Below are 17,062 nucleotides of genomic sequence, written 5' to 3'. Positions count from 1 at the left end.
TAGACTACGTGTAGTCCCATCTTAATCCCACCTACCATGCAAAGTGGGATCAAGTATTTTCTGCTAATACTAGATCCACTGACAAAATGGGTTGAGGTAGTTCCAGTGAAGAAAGCTAAAGCCAAGTCTACCACAGTGCAGGCATTTAATGTTGTGTTTTCCAGATGACATTTAAACCAATAAATTGATTTGGAGCAAGGAATATGTTTTCTGGGACAAATGATCAAGGAATTATCCAGAGGCCTGGGAAGAAAAGAAAGGTTCCGCACTGCTGGTAACTCCCAGTTCAAGGTAAATTGAATGACTCAATGGGACTATAAAAACAGCACCAAGCAAAACAGTGAAAAATTACAGAAAATTTTGGGATATCACATCATCTTGTCATTTTAATGACCTGTGAACCACGACAGCTTCTCACAAGTTCATGTGATTTAGAGCTATGCCTGGGAGAAAAAAAACTGCCTAATGTTTTAACTGAAGAAGGGCTACAAACCCTATGTAAACACTGGAAAGAGATTAATGTTGTTACAGCAATTCAACTGGGAAGGAATGCTCAATTCATGGATAAACAAACAAGAACAAATGACTACTCTGCAGAACGGGAAGGAGGATTGAAACTAATGTTCCATATTTTCCATGCAAGTTTACAGTCTAAACTGTAAGTGGGGTGGACTAGCTCCAATTACAAATAAAGCAGGGGACCTTTTGCATATCAAGTAAAGCTCCCGAATGGAAAAATGCCTAGTTAGTTCCAGTTTCAATTTTAATTATGGGAAGGTAAATAAGTTAACAAAAAGCAAGAATGTTATGTTATAGAAGTTGCTATTAAAAATTAACAGTGAGTAAGGCATATGGGAAGTCTCACCAGAATCACCGTCAGCGGAAAGGCTCTTAAAAGCAGCAGCATAAATTAATCGTTAGGCTTTGTCTGAGTGAAGTTTGCATGTTTTTATTTATATTGATAATTATGTTAGGTTCAAAATTGTGAATATTTGTTTGTGTTTCAAGAGAGTAGCAAGCACCCTGCTTTTTATTTATAATAGACCCTACCTCTAGTGGCAATGGAAAGCTTTTTTGTACCAAAGGTCGTGAAAATATTGGATACATGTCTCCACCACTTTAAAATTATGAGACACATGTGAAGGCTAAACAATAGCATCTATATTCCATGATGCCAAAAATAATCTTATGATTTTAACAAATGTCTCTGATTTTAAGGGAATGTATTATGGGGGCGTGAAGCAGCATACAAATTTAACTTGGATATTTTATTTCTACTTACTTGGCTAAAAATCAAAATAACCTACAACAATTGTGATGGAACGTGAACCATCACACCAACTGAAATACAAGTAGAAAACACCAGAGATGGTTAAACCAAGTGTGAAAGCCAGAAGCAAAGTAGAAACTGGAACAAAAAAAAAAAAGGTCAAATATGTTTAGTTCACAGAGTTTTGTTGTTGTTGTTTAACTTTTTAAATCAGAGATTCCAGTTGAGAGATAATTCACAATTTTGGGAATACAAGATACTACTCAGTGGCAGCAAATTAATAGAGTGCATATTACTGTGAACAAAGCATCTACTTTGACTTTTCCAAGGCAGAACAGATATACTCCTTTTATTAAAGGGACATTTGTAACATTGACCCAGAAATGGATTCCAGATGATTGAGTACAACATACCAAGAAGGTTTAGGGATACCATTTTAGAGGGAGTAGCAGTTACAACTGGTATTTTGGACACCATTGATGTAGAAACTTTGACTAGTAAATTATCAAAATGGGGCATATTATATGAAACATTCAAAACCCGTGACATAAATATATATGTGACAGTCTGACAAATTATAGTCAATGTCTCAAACATTCGTTAAAGAACTTTGGTGGAGAAGACAGCCTCCGTAAAAGTGCTGGAGTTGTGTGAATAGGAAAATGTGGTTGGAGAAGAGGGCCCCACGGAGGGTGGGACCGCTCTTCTCCAAAGCCACAATTCCATATCTTAAGCGACCATGAGAAGAAGCACAGCATATGTGCCTGGAGGAAGGAGCCCCACAGAGGATGGGGCTGTGCTTCTATCTTAAGTGGTCATGCCAGCAGGCAGAGAGAGACAATTCCCCAATGACCCCCCAAGCCCACTGATCGATTCCAGAGAACGCCAGGAATGTGAACTGCTCATGTCAAGACCACCGACTATAAAAGAAGGGAGGATGAGTTCTCGGCATGTGCCCTCTGGAACTGGATCTCTAGGCTGGCTGGACCAATGCTGGACCCAGGACTGGTGAAACCCTTTTCTTCTCTCTTTCTTTCTCTCTCTCTTTTCCACAGTCCCTACACCTCATCCTTTTAAACATAAACCGTTGACCAAGTCTGGGACTAGGAGTGCATCTAGCTGCCCCTGGGGTCTCCTCTGAGAAGGAGTCCAGAAAGCAAGGAGGTCCACTCTGAACTTCATGATTCAACAGGAGGGCTCTCCTTCTGACACAGTTTCATGTTCCTTTTTCTGCTTCTTTTTCTACACCTCCCTTCTCTTTTCAAACAGCGGCTTAATGACATGATGCAAGGTTCATATTGATAAGTTCACTTGTATTTGGTTGAATAAATGTTGATTGTTGTTTGAACTCCCCTTGTGTTGTTTCACCTTAATTCTGACAAAGGAAATCCACGAACCTGAGTCGCTCCAACTTTGGGACATGACAATATATATATAAATATATCTTTGAATGTTATTTAACTGAGATTTAACAATGTCATATGGGAATCAAAATGTGGATAGAAGTAGCAAAAATATTTGTTTTATAGAAAGAAAAGTACTGGAACTAGAAAGTGGTATTAACATTGTTAAACTACTAATAGCATAGTAGATTCTGTGAGCAATAATCACCAACACACAAGTTATGGGACAGTCAGTGTGTAGAATGGCCAAAGTTTCAATCATTGAAATGGGATAGAGCTGTGATTTTAGGAGAAATTAAGGCCAAGCTACTGTAGAGGAGGCACAGAAGTGATTGTAAAACAGCACGTGCACAACCATGCACTGCTACTGCCTGAAGAGATCTATCAGTCACTGCACAGAAGCTAAGTAGCATTACTGATGGTGTACTAACAGATTTGGAAAGGCCCTGTAAGAAATGGGGTTCTAGAGACCGAGGTCTGCCCTATGGGAATGCAGTCTGAAGAAGCCCCCACAATGAAACAGAATATTACTCCTACAATAGCAGTAACTACTTGCATGTGGAGCCAATTAGCAGTTAATGATTGTAGGATCTATGACACCAGATAGGGATATATGTTATTGTTTATCTGCATCTATTTCAGTAGGAATTGCCAGAAAACTGTGCTCTGCATAGAGAAATAAGTGTGCAACATTTATCATCTATCTATCTAGTTTATGGTAAACTTTTGCAACGTTTGCCTATAACACCAGAATTACCCAGAACACCACCAACCTTGAGCTAATTTGGAAGCTTTATAACAAAAACACTAAGGAATCACAGCAAATAGAACAAGTAGCTAAAAAATTAATGAACAGGCACCAAGCAGTGAAAGGACATATTACTTTAGAGCATCAACAGCCACTAAAATCAGGAACTGATGCAGAAACCCCGATTCCTCCATGACATTTTTAGAGGACAGTCAAGTAGTGGTACAAGAATCATGTGTTATTTTAACCATAAATGATTACCTGTGTATTAACTAATTGTCTTTTTGTTACAGCTTGCAGTTATGTCTTGTAGTGTGTGACAGAAGATCTTGGGGCTATCTGGAGCTATACAACTGCAAAAGACCTACATGGATTTTGCAAGAAAACCATGAGACAAGACTGGAGCAGGGTGACATTCCACCTTCTTGCTCTGAGGCAGTACCTAGCCTTGAGCCAGCAGAGCTTCAGAATATGGGTTCAGAATAAAGGCATAGGGAACTGAGTTTCCATCCCATCATTGACAGGAAACATACCAAGACAGAAGACTTCTACAAATAGAAGTATACTAAGCACAGTATAATCAATATTTGCTTGCCTTGAACCCAGACATAAGCACACTAAAACAGCAAACCCAGCAATAATATACAAGCATTTTGTAGCACAGCTAATTATATGAATAATATGGAACCATAAAGGGACAGAGACTTGGGATATAGTTTCACAAAAGGGATATAGAAAAACATCTGCAAGTAATAAAAACTGGAAGATAAGAACTAAGGATGCAGAATAAGCAGGAAAGAATCCTGGCAAAATCAGAACAAGTTCTAGTCCTAAAAAAAAAGTTAAACTATATTGGTAGCAGGCAAGATTCTCTGCTTGTTTTGATTGGGAAGGGGTGAGGAACACTAAAACATTAAGGATGAGCAAGGAAGAATGGGGAGGAAAGTCATCCACTTCAGTGCTATCCTTACTGAAGAGCTCTCAAGTCTGACCACCTCAACATCAGCAATTCAGGGCCTCAAGAACCACAGCAATTGACACAGCATACACATATTCAGTTGCAAAAAGGGATATACTGTTACTAGATGTATAGGAAGATTATATATCAAGGTTTTAATTGCACACCTGTGAAGAAAAAGGATCTTAACTTTTATTTTTGTCATCTATTACCTGATCAAATGAGGCCACCAAGTGGCAATGTAAATATTTAAAGTCACAAAGGGAAAGTGTAATGCCTTTTAATAACATAACAGCTTTAGAATATGCAAAAAGAATAATCAAGAAAAATGAACATGGATTAAATTTTATGTGCCTTGGCATAAAGCAGTAATCTCATTTATGGTTTGTAAGTATAGCTTTCAAACACTGTCTTCCAGTGTTTAAGTCACGATGCCTTCAAATATTGCTTTCCTACTCATTTCAGGTAAGCAACCTTAAACTGACTTGCAAGGAGTTTTAAAACTCAGGGAATGAAATTAAAATCCTTCCTGTCCTAAATCACAAACATGCTTCATATTTCAGTGTCTACTTTTTCTTGGCCAATTCTACTATGATGATGTCCTTTTGTAGAATTCAGGTCTCCTTCTTATTCTTTTTCTGTTCATGACTGTCACCGAAGTATGCTCTAAAAAGGCATATGGTACTGTGCTTTCCTCAATTCCTTTCACTCCTTCCACAGAATTAAGTATCAGCAGGATGCCAAAAAAGAAGGTGGGTGAATTCCATCTTCTAAAACACCCTTAAACCTTTCCTTTAAAGGATCCTGTACAGATTGTTTTAAGATGTAAGGATAAGCAATAATGCCAAAGTGCAAGATCTACAAATAATCTGACAAATTTACTGATTCTGAGAATTCACATAGGAAAGAGTGATTTGCAAAAGTGCAGCTAGAACTCCAAATGGTACCTAGCAGGTTTCAGTACAAAGGTATTAGTAAACCAAATATACAAAAGCCAAAACCCCTTCAAAACACAAACTTTTAAAAAGCAAGCAGGTATGCCTCCTACGTATACACAGAGCTAATCAACTGACTGAAATCCATGAGATGTGATCCAAACTATTAGTACACTTAAAACTATACGAAAGTGCAACAGTAAAATATATCACATCTCATACCAAATGCACCATAACCCATTTGTATTTTGCTCTTAACTGAGGAAGTCTTATGTGATATCTTGATATCAAGTTCATTTTTCCTATTGCAAATCACAATACAGCATCAACTTGTGGGTTAACCCTGGGCAGCAGCTAGGTCCCACACAGACACGCACTCACTTCTGCCCAGTGGGATGGGAGAGAGAATTAGAAGGGTAAAAGTGAGAAAAAATGGTGGGTTGAGTTAAAAACAGTTTAATAAGTGAAGCAAAGCAGTGCATGAAAGCAAAGCTGAAAAGCAAAATAAGGAATACGCTCAGTACTTTGCATCGACAGGCAGATGTTTAGTCATTTCCAGGAAAGCAGGGCTTCATAATTCATGCTGTAACCTCAAATGTCCCCACTTCCTCCTTCTCTCCCTGAGCTTTTACCACTGAGCACAACGTCATATGGTGTGGAATACCCCTTTGGCCAGTTTGGGTCAGCTGTCCCAGCTGTGTCTCCTCCCAACTTCTTGTGCACCCCCAGCTTACTTGCTGGCTGGGCAGTATGAGAAACAGAAAAAGCCTTGACACTGTATAAACACTGTTCAGCAATAGTTAAAATATTGGTGTGTTACCAGCCTTGTTTTGGTAAGAAATCCAAAACACATCACCATACTGGCTGCTACGAAGAAAATTAATTCCATCCCTGCCAGACTCAATACACAACTTGTATAGTAAGTTTGTTCAAGTGGAACTAAACCTTGTAAATATTTATATTGTTCTGAAGTGAAGTTTTAAACTTGCAAACTGTGCTGAGACACAAACTCACTGGGATTGGAATAAAAAGTCTGACTCTTAGGTTTTATTTTCCAATGTGCTTTTGCCTTCAGAAAATAACACAAGTGAATCAACTCTGTCAAATTTGAAAGGGGAGCATGTCACAGCTTTTTTAAATAAGAATATCCTTAATGGAGTTTTTGCCACTCTAGTTATGCAAACAATCTGTTTAAAAGTTATCTTCTTATTGACTGAAAGCCAGTAAATCTGGAGAAACACTTCTGAGTCTTTTGTTCTTTGAGATGTAGTGATTTTCATACAGGCATTGCTATCCATAAATCCAAATGAATTTTAACCATTTAATATTCCTCATTGCCACTATACCAGTCATAGTTGCTGTATTTATTCATATAGTGACACTTCAAATTCCTACTTCAGTAATACTGTTTCTGAATATTTTAAGTAATGTGTTCCAGCTTCACATGGTTGAAATCAAACAGGAGTTAGTTCCCAGTAGGTTTGGGTTTTGGGACGGGGGGTGTATACTTTTTTAAGAATCACTCATTACTCATGCCCATACTTTACAGAGACCGACTTCTAAGTGAAGCCGTATACTCTGACACACACAGCTATTGGTATCTGATTAATGTTTTAAAGCTAACAACATCATTAGAGGCAGCCAGCTGAAGTCTGTGCATCAATTCACACAGACACAGTGTTGTCATTAATATGGTGCATCCATATTATGCATTCTATATTCAGAAACTTTAGAGCTGAAAGTTTTTTCTTATGAAATTAATTATAGGAATAATTCTATGATGCAGTTGTCAGATGTGAATCAAAACAGTTTAGGCTGGAAGTGACCGATAGAAGTAATTTTTCTACCTGGTCAAAGCAGGGCCAACTCTGAAGTTAGATCAGGGCATTCTGATTCTTCATCCAGTTAAGTTTTAAGTATTTCCAGGACAAACATTGTACAGCTGCTCTGAGCAACCCATTCCAGCGTTCAAACATCTTTGCTGACAAGAATTTTTCCTAATATCTATCCCTAGTGGCAGCTTATGACAATTGCCCCTTGTCCATTCGCTACGCACTCCTCAGAAGAGGCTGACTGTTCCCTCTATCCTGCCATTAGGTAGTCAAAGACAATAAGATTTTCCTTTAGCCTATTTTCTTACAGAGATGCATTAAAAATGCAAGAGTTACTACAGTAAATTTCCTGACAAATTTATTGAGCTTTCTTAAGATGATATTCAATTTTATTTATTTTTTTTTTTTATTCTTTTGAAGCCTTCTGGAACCTTTTTACAGTTCCTGCTTTCATAAGACAGCAGTAGAAGATAAATTATATTTGAAAGAAAGCAATGATCTTTGAGAAAATTCATCTGCTTGAGGACTAAAACCTATCAATATTGAAACCTAAAGCTTGGTCCAACAGACAAGCCTGATTTAATCTCAGATCTCAAGTATAAAAATAAAAAGTTGCAGTTTCTGGAAACAAGGCAGAGGAGAATAACAGAGAAGATACTTTTGCTTTTGATATATGTAGAAAAATTCTCCTGTTGTTTGGTTTGGTTGGTTTTGTTTGTTTTTTGTAAATTACCCAGTATGTTTATCACAAATTTGAGAACAACAGACCTTGCAGCTGAAATCACTCATCTGCAGAGATTAAATCTACTTCAGCCTCAGTTTGAACTTAATCGAAAGATTACTCAACCTGCACAAATCTCTCAATAGAAGTTAGAGACAATGGGCCTCAACAAAGACTCTGAGAAGCAGAAAGAAACCTGAACACACACTCTTTGTTTCTGAGAGTCAACAAGTAACACACTCAACATTTTGCTTTGATAGCCTGAAAGAAAAAGTAAAGAATGATAGCTTATTTCAGTCTTATTCTAGTAGAGCCATTTTATCCAGAAAAATTGTAATTCTTGCTTTCAGAGTAGAAAGAGAAAGTATATCCTCCTTATAGTGGTTTAAGCCCAGCTGGTAACAAAGTACCATGAGGCGACTCGCTCACTCCTCTCCACCCCAGTGCGATGAGGAGAAGAAAATATAAAGAAAAGCTCGTGGGTCGAGACAAGGACAGGGAGAGATCAGTCACCAGTTATGGTCACGGGCAAAAGACAGACTCAACTTGGGGGAAAAAAAAAAAATCAATTTAATTTACTACCAAATCAAAACAAAGATAGTGAGAGGTAAACCCAAATCTTAAAACACCTTCCCTCACCCCTCACTTCTTCCCAGGGTTAACTTTACTCCCAATTTTCTCTAACTCCTCCCCCCCAGCAGCACAGAAGGATGGAGAATGAGGGTTGCAGTCAGTTCATCACATGTTGGCTCTGCTGCTCCTTCCTCCTCAGGGGCAGGACTCCTCACTCTTCCCCTGCTCCAGCGTGGGGTCCCTCCCACGGGAGACAGTCCTTCACAAACTTCTCCAACGTGGGTCCTTCATGAGCTGCTCCAGCGTGGGTCTTTCCATGGGCTGCAGTCCTTCAGGCACAGGCTGTTCCAGCGCAGGCTTTCCCATGGAGTCATGGCCATCTTTGGGGTCATCCCCCTGCTCCGGTGTGGCGTCCTCCCCGGGCTGCAGGTGGGCATCTGCTCCCCCACTCCCCTCTATGGGCTGGAGAGGGCAGCCTGCCGTCTCACCATGGGCTGCAGGGGCATCCCCTCTTCCAACGCACATCCTCCCCCTCCTTCTTCATTAACCTCGGTGTCAACAGAGGTGTTTCTCTCGCTTCCCACTCCCCTCTCTGCTGCAGGTTTTCCCTTCTTAAATATGTCATCCCAGAGGCGCTACCACTGTCGTGGATTGGGTCAGCCTGGGCCAGCAGCAGGTCCGACTTGGAGCCGGGGAAGCTTCCAGCAGCTTCCCACAGGAGCCACCCCTGCAGCCCCTCCCCCACTCCCCAAACCCTGCCACACAAACCCAAAACACTCCTTCAGGTATACCTATACCACCACTTCTTTTATGCTGTTCCTCGAGAGTCAGGGAAGAGAGGCAGGAAACAGACTGATGAACTACCTCATAGTGAATTTGAATTATAATGCGTTTGGGAAAAAATCCACCCAAGGAAAGATAAAGCTTTACCTTAGGGAAGGCAGGGCAGTTTGCTTACCATTTGATATAAAGTTCAATGCAGATAAAGATTAGTTCAAACTTACTCATCTACATGCTGAGTGGGCTGAGAATACAGCAGATGAAGTAATACGAGATGATCTTGGAAGCTTTGGTAAGTGGTAACAATACTTGAAAAAATTTCTGAAGTATCTTCTGATTAAAAAGTAGATTTCCATATAGAAGACCATATTTTCATATCTAGTAACAAACAAATTTATTTATTTAAGTTCCTATATCAACACAACTCCTCTTCAGGTAATGTAACTAGCAGTCAATAACTGGACAGAGTTTTCTGTTTGATAGCATAGTCCAGTGGGTATTTGCATGTCAGTAAATAAAAATTTTTATATTTTATTAATAGGAATGGATACCTTAGCCTAATGGACACATTTAGGAATATCATATGCACAACTCAGTAGAATGAAGCGTCGCGCCACAATTTATATCACCATTCATCCTTGTTGCACACAAAGTTATTCTCTTAAGCAGAAAGGGAACTCCTCCCATAAAGGAAGGAAAACAAATTAATCCACATAGCTTCACATCTCCCCAACTACCCAGCCAAATCCACTCCTTCATACCCAACAAAACACAATTAATTTACTGCTAGGTTTTCTTCAGAAGTGCTGTATCATCCCATCTTCCAGTCACTTGAAGTTCATTTCATTTTGTGTCTCTTGTACAACTTGACACCAAGGCAAAGCCCTACATCCAGAGCCCTGCTAAGCATGCTCAGAAATAATGCCTTTGTTTAGAACAGGGACAGATACCTGTACTTTGGCTGCAGAGCGCATTACCATTTCATTCACCTATTCCCACAAGTACGCCCTCCAAAGCTTACGTATGACGTAAAGGAGCATCCAACGGTTCCCCGCAGTTCGAACTCCGAGCCACCTCAGCCTGCACCGAGGGAAGTTCTCGCATCCTAGATAGCAACTCGCCAAGAAGAGAGAGAATTGATGACAGTTGAAAGAAGCCCACAATCTCACAGACGCTTAGAGGGCTACGGGACTCGCTCGGGGGTCCTGAACCCCACAGACACGTACCGAGTGAGGGGACACGAAGGTGACCGAGAGGAAAGGGACGTCTGGCAGAAGGAGAGCGCAGAAGTCTCCCACAGACGGCCTTCCCCACACCTGGCGGAGCGCTCCCCCTCCCTCGGCCGTGAAGGGGGCCCGCCGGTGCCCCACCCGCCTCCCGGACGCTTCCCTCCGCGGCGCGCGCCCCTTTGAAGCCCCGGCGGTTGGCGGCGCGGCGCCGCGCCCCTCCCGCGCGCTGATTGGCTGGCGGCGCCGGCGCTCTGCGGCGCTGCGATTCCGAGGCACTGTGGCTGCCCGGCTGCCGGGAGCGGAGTGGCGCGGCGCGGGGGGGGGGGCCGAGCCGCCCCCGCCGCGGGGACCCCGGCGCCTCCTCGCCCGGCCTGCCGCTTGCCTCGGCGCGCTCCTCCCGCGCGGACCGGTGCGGCGGGAGGAGGAGCGGGGAAAGCACGGGGGCTTCCTCCTCTGCGCGTGGCGGCGGCGGCGGGCGCAGCATCCTCGAGACCGGGAGGCCGGGAACAAAGGCTCCGCGCCAGCCCCGGCGGCTCTACCTGCCCCCAGCGGAGATGGCGTCCCTCGGCTTAGGGGGGCTCAACGTCTCCGCCCGCAGGAAGAGCGTCCCGTCTCGTAACGCCGCGGTGGAAAGGCGGAACTTGATCACGGTCTGCAGGTGAGCCGCCGGGACGGGCCCTGCCGCGCCCCGCCCGAGGGGACCGTTCCCCTCGCCCTCCCGCCGCTTTGCCCGCTGGCAGCCCTGCCTGAGGGGACCGCCCCGCCCCCACCCCGCGCAGGTGACCGGCGGCCCCTGCTCGGGGGCGGGAGCGCGGGCGGCAGCCCCGCCGCAGCCGGCGGCCGCTCTGTCAGGGGGGAGGCCGGGGGGGGGCGGGTTGCCGGCCGGCGGGGGCACGTAGCGGCGGGAGAGGGCAGCCTCCTCCTCCTCCTCCTCCTCCTCCTCCTCCATCCTGACTCAGCTCCTTCGGGAGCGTGTGCGTGAGGGGTGCTCAGCCGGCGGCCGAGGGGCAGGGGCGCGCCTGGCGGCGGCGCCGGCCGCACCGGTGCATCGCGGCGTTGAATGGTCTTTGGGGCGGGGAGGGGGTTGGTTTTCAGCGCCTCGATCGCGTTCCTGGGCGAAAGGCGTGTGCCGGGGCAAGGCAGGGCGGGCTAAACTCTCGGCGGTGTTGAAGTGAGGTTTTCGTCTTCGTGCAGGTGGAGTTGGCGTAGCGTCGGTTTCTCTTAAACTGGCGCGGTACGGCCGTTTTTGACATTTAGACTTAATGTGTGTTGGACGTGAAGTGAAACCTAAAACTGTTTTTCCACGCTGCTGTAGAAGTGGCTAACCGTGTGTTCTTGCTAACGCACCGGTGCCGCAAGAGCAGTCCCGAGGAGGCTGCGTTCACAGCGGATATTTTTGTCTCCAAAATCTAGATCAGGAGATCCGCAGTATGGGCGAGATCTAGTGTATTCAAATATATTTTTGTTTAGCGTCCTAGTGCTGAGCTTATAGAAGCTTAATAATCCTTTCTATGGCTTTGTAAGCGTTTCCACTGCTGTCATGGTTGAATTCATGTAGCATTTCCAAGTGTGCAATACTGACCCATTACGTCATGGCAAACTTTTAAATACATGAATATGCTGGTACCAATGACTCTGTTAGTTCGTTTCAGTTGCTAAATTTTGAAGTTATCAAACTAATTTGAATATTATCTGGAGAAGATCTTCAACAGACTCATGTGAGCTATGATAGAATTTTAATTCTCACAAATTTTAGTAATGTTCCAGGACAACTATTAGATAACTTTGTACCCTCATCACTTAATGCTGCAGCAGTATTTTTAAAAACAGTTTAGAATCCCATATTCTTCCTCCTTTTTTTTTTTTTTTTGCTTTTATTGTACATTGTTAATGGGTTTCACAAGGTATAACTGTACCATTCAGATACTGAAAGGAATTTGCTTCAATATTCCTTCAAGTCCTAGTATCTGGGTTTCAGAGTAGCATCAATACTATTCTGTCTTTACCCAGGCTTTTATGCTTACCTTTACTTTGACCTGTGAAAAAGATATGCAACAAAAGCAAAGAAAAAGAAGATTTTTATTAAACTTGCTGAAGCAGATCAAATAGAAGAAACAGAAGTTTCCAATTTTGCTGTTGTTACAGAGATACAGATATTGCCACTCTGCAGGCTTGGGAAAATACCGGTTTTGACAAGTAATGACATAATTGTACAGAATATGTACAGAAACAGTTCTTTTTAAGGGAGTATATTGTATTCTTCAGAGCTTGCTATTTTTTTCTGCCTCCTCAGTTGAGAGGAACTCTTCTGTACTCTATGCTGTTAGATGTTATTTTTTGGTTTGTTTCATGTCCTTGTCCTGCAGCTGAAATGAATTTGTAACATATTTAAAGATGCTTAGAAATCTGAGGGAATTCAGTCAAACACATACGAAACAAAGAGCTACTGCAGAAACTACTTGAAATTGGTGTAATTATTTTCAGTAAAACAATTTAATTTTGCTATATCCTCACAAAACTTGAAGTTCTTAGCTTGTGAATACACCTTAAAATTTGGAAAGGATGATGAGGAAAAAGGATTTACGTTATTATGGTGTGCATACATTTATTTATATTTTTATTCTTCTGCCAGTGTAACAGTAAATGTTTAAAATATTTCTGTGTTTTACTGTAGTTATTACACATTTTCTATTATTGAAAAGTGTTATTTGTTAGGAATAGCCAAGTTAGTATCAAAACCAGTAAGATAATAGCAATTTCCAATCAAAATCCTATGAGATTGTGAAATATTTCTGGTAAAAATAGCTCCAGTGAATTGATTCAATTAAATTTGGATGATATGGCTTGCTACCCAGTGAAGGTGAGAGATCACAAGGACAATACTCGTCTGAATTACCATCTGTTAACAGTCTCTGATAATTTAATAAACTACTTTCATCAAAGCTTCAATTCAGTAGATTTTTACTTAATAGTTAAACCAGGCTTTAGGTTTTTAGTCTTTTCTTACAGTGGTGATATCTAACTTCTCATGTGGATGTGGGTAGTTTCTTACATTTACAGCTTTGGAAGGAGCAGTTTGTTTCCACTAAAATGTTGAGTGGTGCTGTAGCCATGGGAAGTATCATAGTTACTTAAGTTCCATAAACCAATTGCATGTGAAAATACACAGTTATGTTTGTGTAACTGCACAGCTGTGATTTAAATTGCAATAATTTTTAGGATTTTTTTGTTTGTTTGAATAAGTAATACATGTTCTAAGTTCTGTCCCTCTCCCTACCTTTTTTCCTTAATAGTTTGATGCCTTCCATTTTCCAGTAAGTGGTCCTGGGATTTTGAGGTTGTTCTGGGTTGTTCATCTTGTTTTAATCTAATCTTCCCCAAGATTCATAGATCAAAGATCTATATAGATACAGAACCACTAAAAAAATAGAGACAGGCCTTGGAAATGAGGATCATAGCTTAAATACAGAATGTTAACACAGAATTTAATAATGGTCAGGAAATGTTTGTTTTTTTTAAATAATGATTTTGCTAACATGCATAAGAGCTGTTGCAGTGACATTGACCCTTAGCTGAACTGTCTGGTTTCGTGTCCAAGCCATGTTCTCCAGCATAAGGGATGTTTATAATCTTGGGGATTATTCTATATTAATAGTTTATGTTCTTTAAAATGGCATTTTAATGTGACTTTTCCCAAATTGCAAGTTAAATAAATTTGACAGAATCCTTCCATTCATTTGAAAACTGACAGCAGCAGAATCTGACAATGAAAAGTGACAAATTCATAGAGCAGTCAAATTTTCTGCCTATTTGCTTTTTGATTAGAGGCTTGTTGCTGTTTTGGAAATAAGCCTATAGACCTGGGATATATCCACAAAAGGTTTGGCTTTGGTTTGGAGGTACTCGAGAAATTTAGAAGACCTTCTTGTGCATCTTGCAAAACACTGGAAGAACCTACCCCCAAAAAATTGCTATAAATCTTATCCAAGAATGTTTCCCTCTTACATAATTCAGAAGGTCTTTTTAAGGTTGGAGAATGCTGCTGTTTCTACAACTTATTTTGTCTCAAGCAAGACTAGATTTGTGACAGAGAAGAATATGTAAGAATCTGAAAACATCAGAGTTCACAAAGGTCATTTAGAAACACTGATACTGGAATCTCTCCAAAGGCAGTTACTGTGTGAAAAAAAACCAAACAAACCAAAACAACCCTATTGTTGCCGTGAAACAGTGGGAAATGACTGGATAAAAGACATTTTTTTCAGAGAGTCTCGAAGCAACAGGTATTGGAACTAATTACTCCTCTGTTCCTACAGTCCACCAAAAAGTTAATCTTAGAAAATTTTAAGTTTTTTTCAAGCCACTTCACTTTCTTATGCCTTTTTGTTACAATTTCTCTGTTAACCTGTGAAGTACGGGTAGACTGTTGCTCTAGAGTGTATCTCTTTAGCAGCCCAGTGGAGAGAAGATGAAGTTGGGGGCAACCAAGGGAAACACGACAGCTGCTCTAACTCTACCTATTTGGACATTTTTTTCTTCATAGCTCTTGTGTACTTTAGACCTGACATTTTCTTTCTTGACTTTCAGTCTGAAGTGGTTCCACATAACTGTGCAAGAACATGGGCTTTCTTTTCTGGGGGGCTGTACACTGGAAACAACATATGAGCTATCCTTCATGACTAAGTGAAGTTGCTTACCCAATGATTACAGTGTAACCTCTTTTCAAAGTCATCACTTCTACATACCTTAAATCCTTTTCCAGTCTGCACAGTAAGCATGGTGAAGTGTGAATATCTAACATGCAAAGTGTGCTTGTGACTTTTAGCTTACACTTTGAGACATGTTTGCCTCTCTGTAGTGCTGCAGGAAAAAAGAAAAAAAAAAAAAAACAACAAAAAAAACCCACAACACAGAAGTATTTGCTTCAGATTTTTATTTTTTAAATCTCCCCCAAAATATTTCCAGTCAATCAAATTTTGCCTGGTAGCACTGTTATCTTCCTGGTCTGTGGAAATAAGGTGTACATAGTGTACATAATCACACTCCCTGTCAGTTCTCCTAAAAGCTAATTTTAGCCAAACTTGATGTAGCTATAAAGGTTGTTTAGGTTTCTGGTGAAAGTGTAGAGAGATGGAAATTAATATTTCTACGGAGAGCATAGTGGCAGTAATATGAGCACTTAAAAAGATGATGAGCTGTTAGACTGTCTTTTCTAATCAGACCCTAGGTATTTAAAAATTGTTGTGTTCTTAAAAACTAGATACAATTTTTTTTTCTTCAATTGAATTGCAGAATGCTTTAAAATTAAAAAAAAAACAAACCTTATCTGTGATTTTTAGAAGTATATGTGAATTGCTTTTAAGTGTTTCTTCTTGAATATATCTCCATTTCTGAATATGTATCCCATACAATATTAACCAGTGAACTTTTAAGTAGGACACTGAATAGAGGAAAAATAGGCATAGCTATATATTATACACTACTCTGTTTTGCAGTTTATGGATGATCATGTCCTGATCATGTCTCTGAGTTTTAAGATGATATTCCTATATATGGTCTGGTACATTACACTGCTAACTCACTGACTCTGTTGTGTGTGTACCTGTGAGTGATATGCTGCACCTTCTCTTTTTCAGACCTGCACGGTGTGGGAAGACTCTTCTTGTTACAGTTAATACCAACTTAGTCATGGCATTGCTATATGCATTTGTTTTTCAAAATTAAGAAGTTTTTTTATAGATAATTTCACAGCTCTGGTATAGCTTTCAGGAAGCCATCATTACTGCCATTAGTCAATAGCAATGATAGTGACTAGGTAGAAATTTACTGGTGGGCATGCATGTCTCTCACTTACTCAAAATTGGTTAGAAATGTGGAGGAGTTCAAAACTGAGTCATAACTTGACACTGCAGAAGCAGCTTCCTCCCCCACCCTTCTCGCTCCTAATTCCTGTCCTGCCAAAACCACTGCAACAATAGAAGCCTGCAGGAAAGGTAGGATGGGGAGTCTTTATTCAGAAGTTTACTTAGTGTAACATAATTGAGTTTAAATGCTTGAAATATATATATCAATTAAGTTTGAGCATAATTAGTTTCATTTAGTAAATGAGCATCAGGCGGTTGTGCTGACTCTGCTAAAGATGCAGTTCAGTTACTTCACAGTACAGAACATTTGAAAATCGTATTGCTGGTTTAAGGAGTCTCATTCCTGCCCATGCCTATATGGTATGCTGTTTCTGCAGGTGTGCTCTAGAACTGTTTTGTGTTGAGAAGCTGTGAAGCATATTTAAGAGTCACTCCACCCCTCCTCTCAAGTACTGAAAATCTAGATCAGTTCATAGTGAGCCCCATAAAAAGTAGAACTGACACAACTGAGGGAGTGGTGTGCTCAGGTATAGGGTCTGGGATGAGCAGGCACAGTGAGAACTTCCTAAGATGGTACTGTTGAAGTTTGGGTGTTGTGAAGACTATTGCCTCAGGCTCTAGTATGGCTCCATTAATACAAACAAGGATTGTTGCAAAAAACACAATAAATGCCTTAAAGTAAGTGTTACTTTCAAAGTTGAGGACATATGAAACTTGCCTTGAAACTGAAAACTGAAGAACAAGGAGCA

General features: G+C 41.0%; 1 protein-coding gene across 1 annotated transcript in view; it reads left to right on the top strand.

Moving 5' to 3' along the window:
* The first annotated feature begins 10,713 nt into the window (after positions 1-10,713).
* RUNDC3B (RUN domain containing 3B) overlaps positions 10,714-17,062 on the top strand; it is a 54,567-nt gene continuing 48,218 nt past the window's right edge. The window contains exon 1 of the mRNA XM_069775692.1: positions 10,714-11,107. Within this exon, the coding sequence (XP_069631793.1) occupies positions 11,004-11,107 (104 nt within the window). The 5' untranslated portion in view covers positions 10,714-11,003. The remainder of the gene's footprint in view (positions 11,108-17,062) is intronic.

The sequence above is a fragment of the Haliaeetus albicilla genome, chromosome 2 (genome assembly GCF_947461875.1).
Source record: "Haliaeetus albicilla chromosome 2, bHalAlb1.1, whole genome shotgun sequence".
NCBI classification, from domain to species: Eukaryota; Metazoa; Chordata; class Aves; order Accipitriformes; family Accipitridae; genus Haliaeetus; species Haliaeetus albicilla.
The sequence above is the reverse complement of the archived record's forward strand: the minus strand, read 5'-3'. Positions and strand labels throughout refer to the sequence as shown.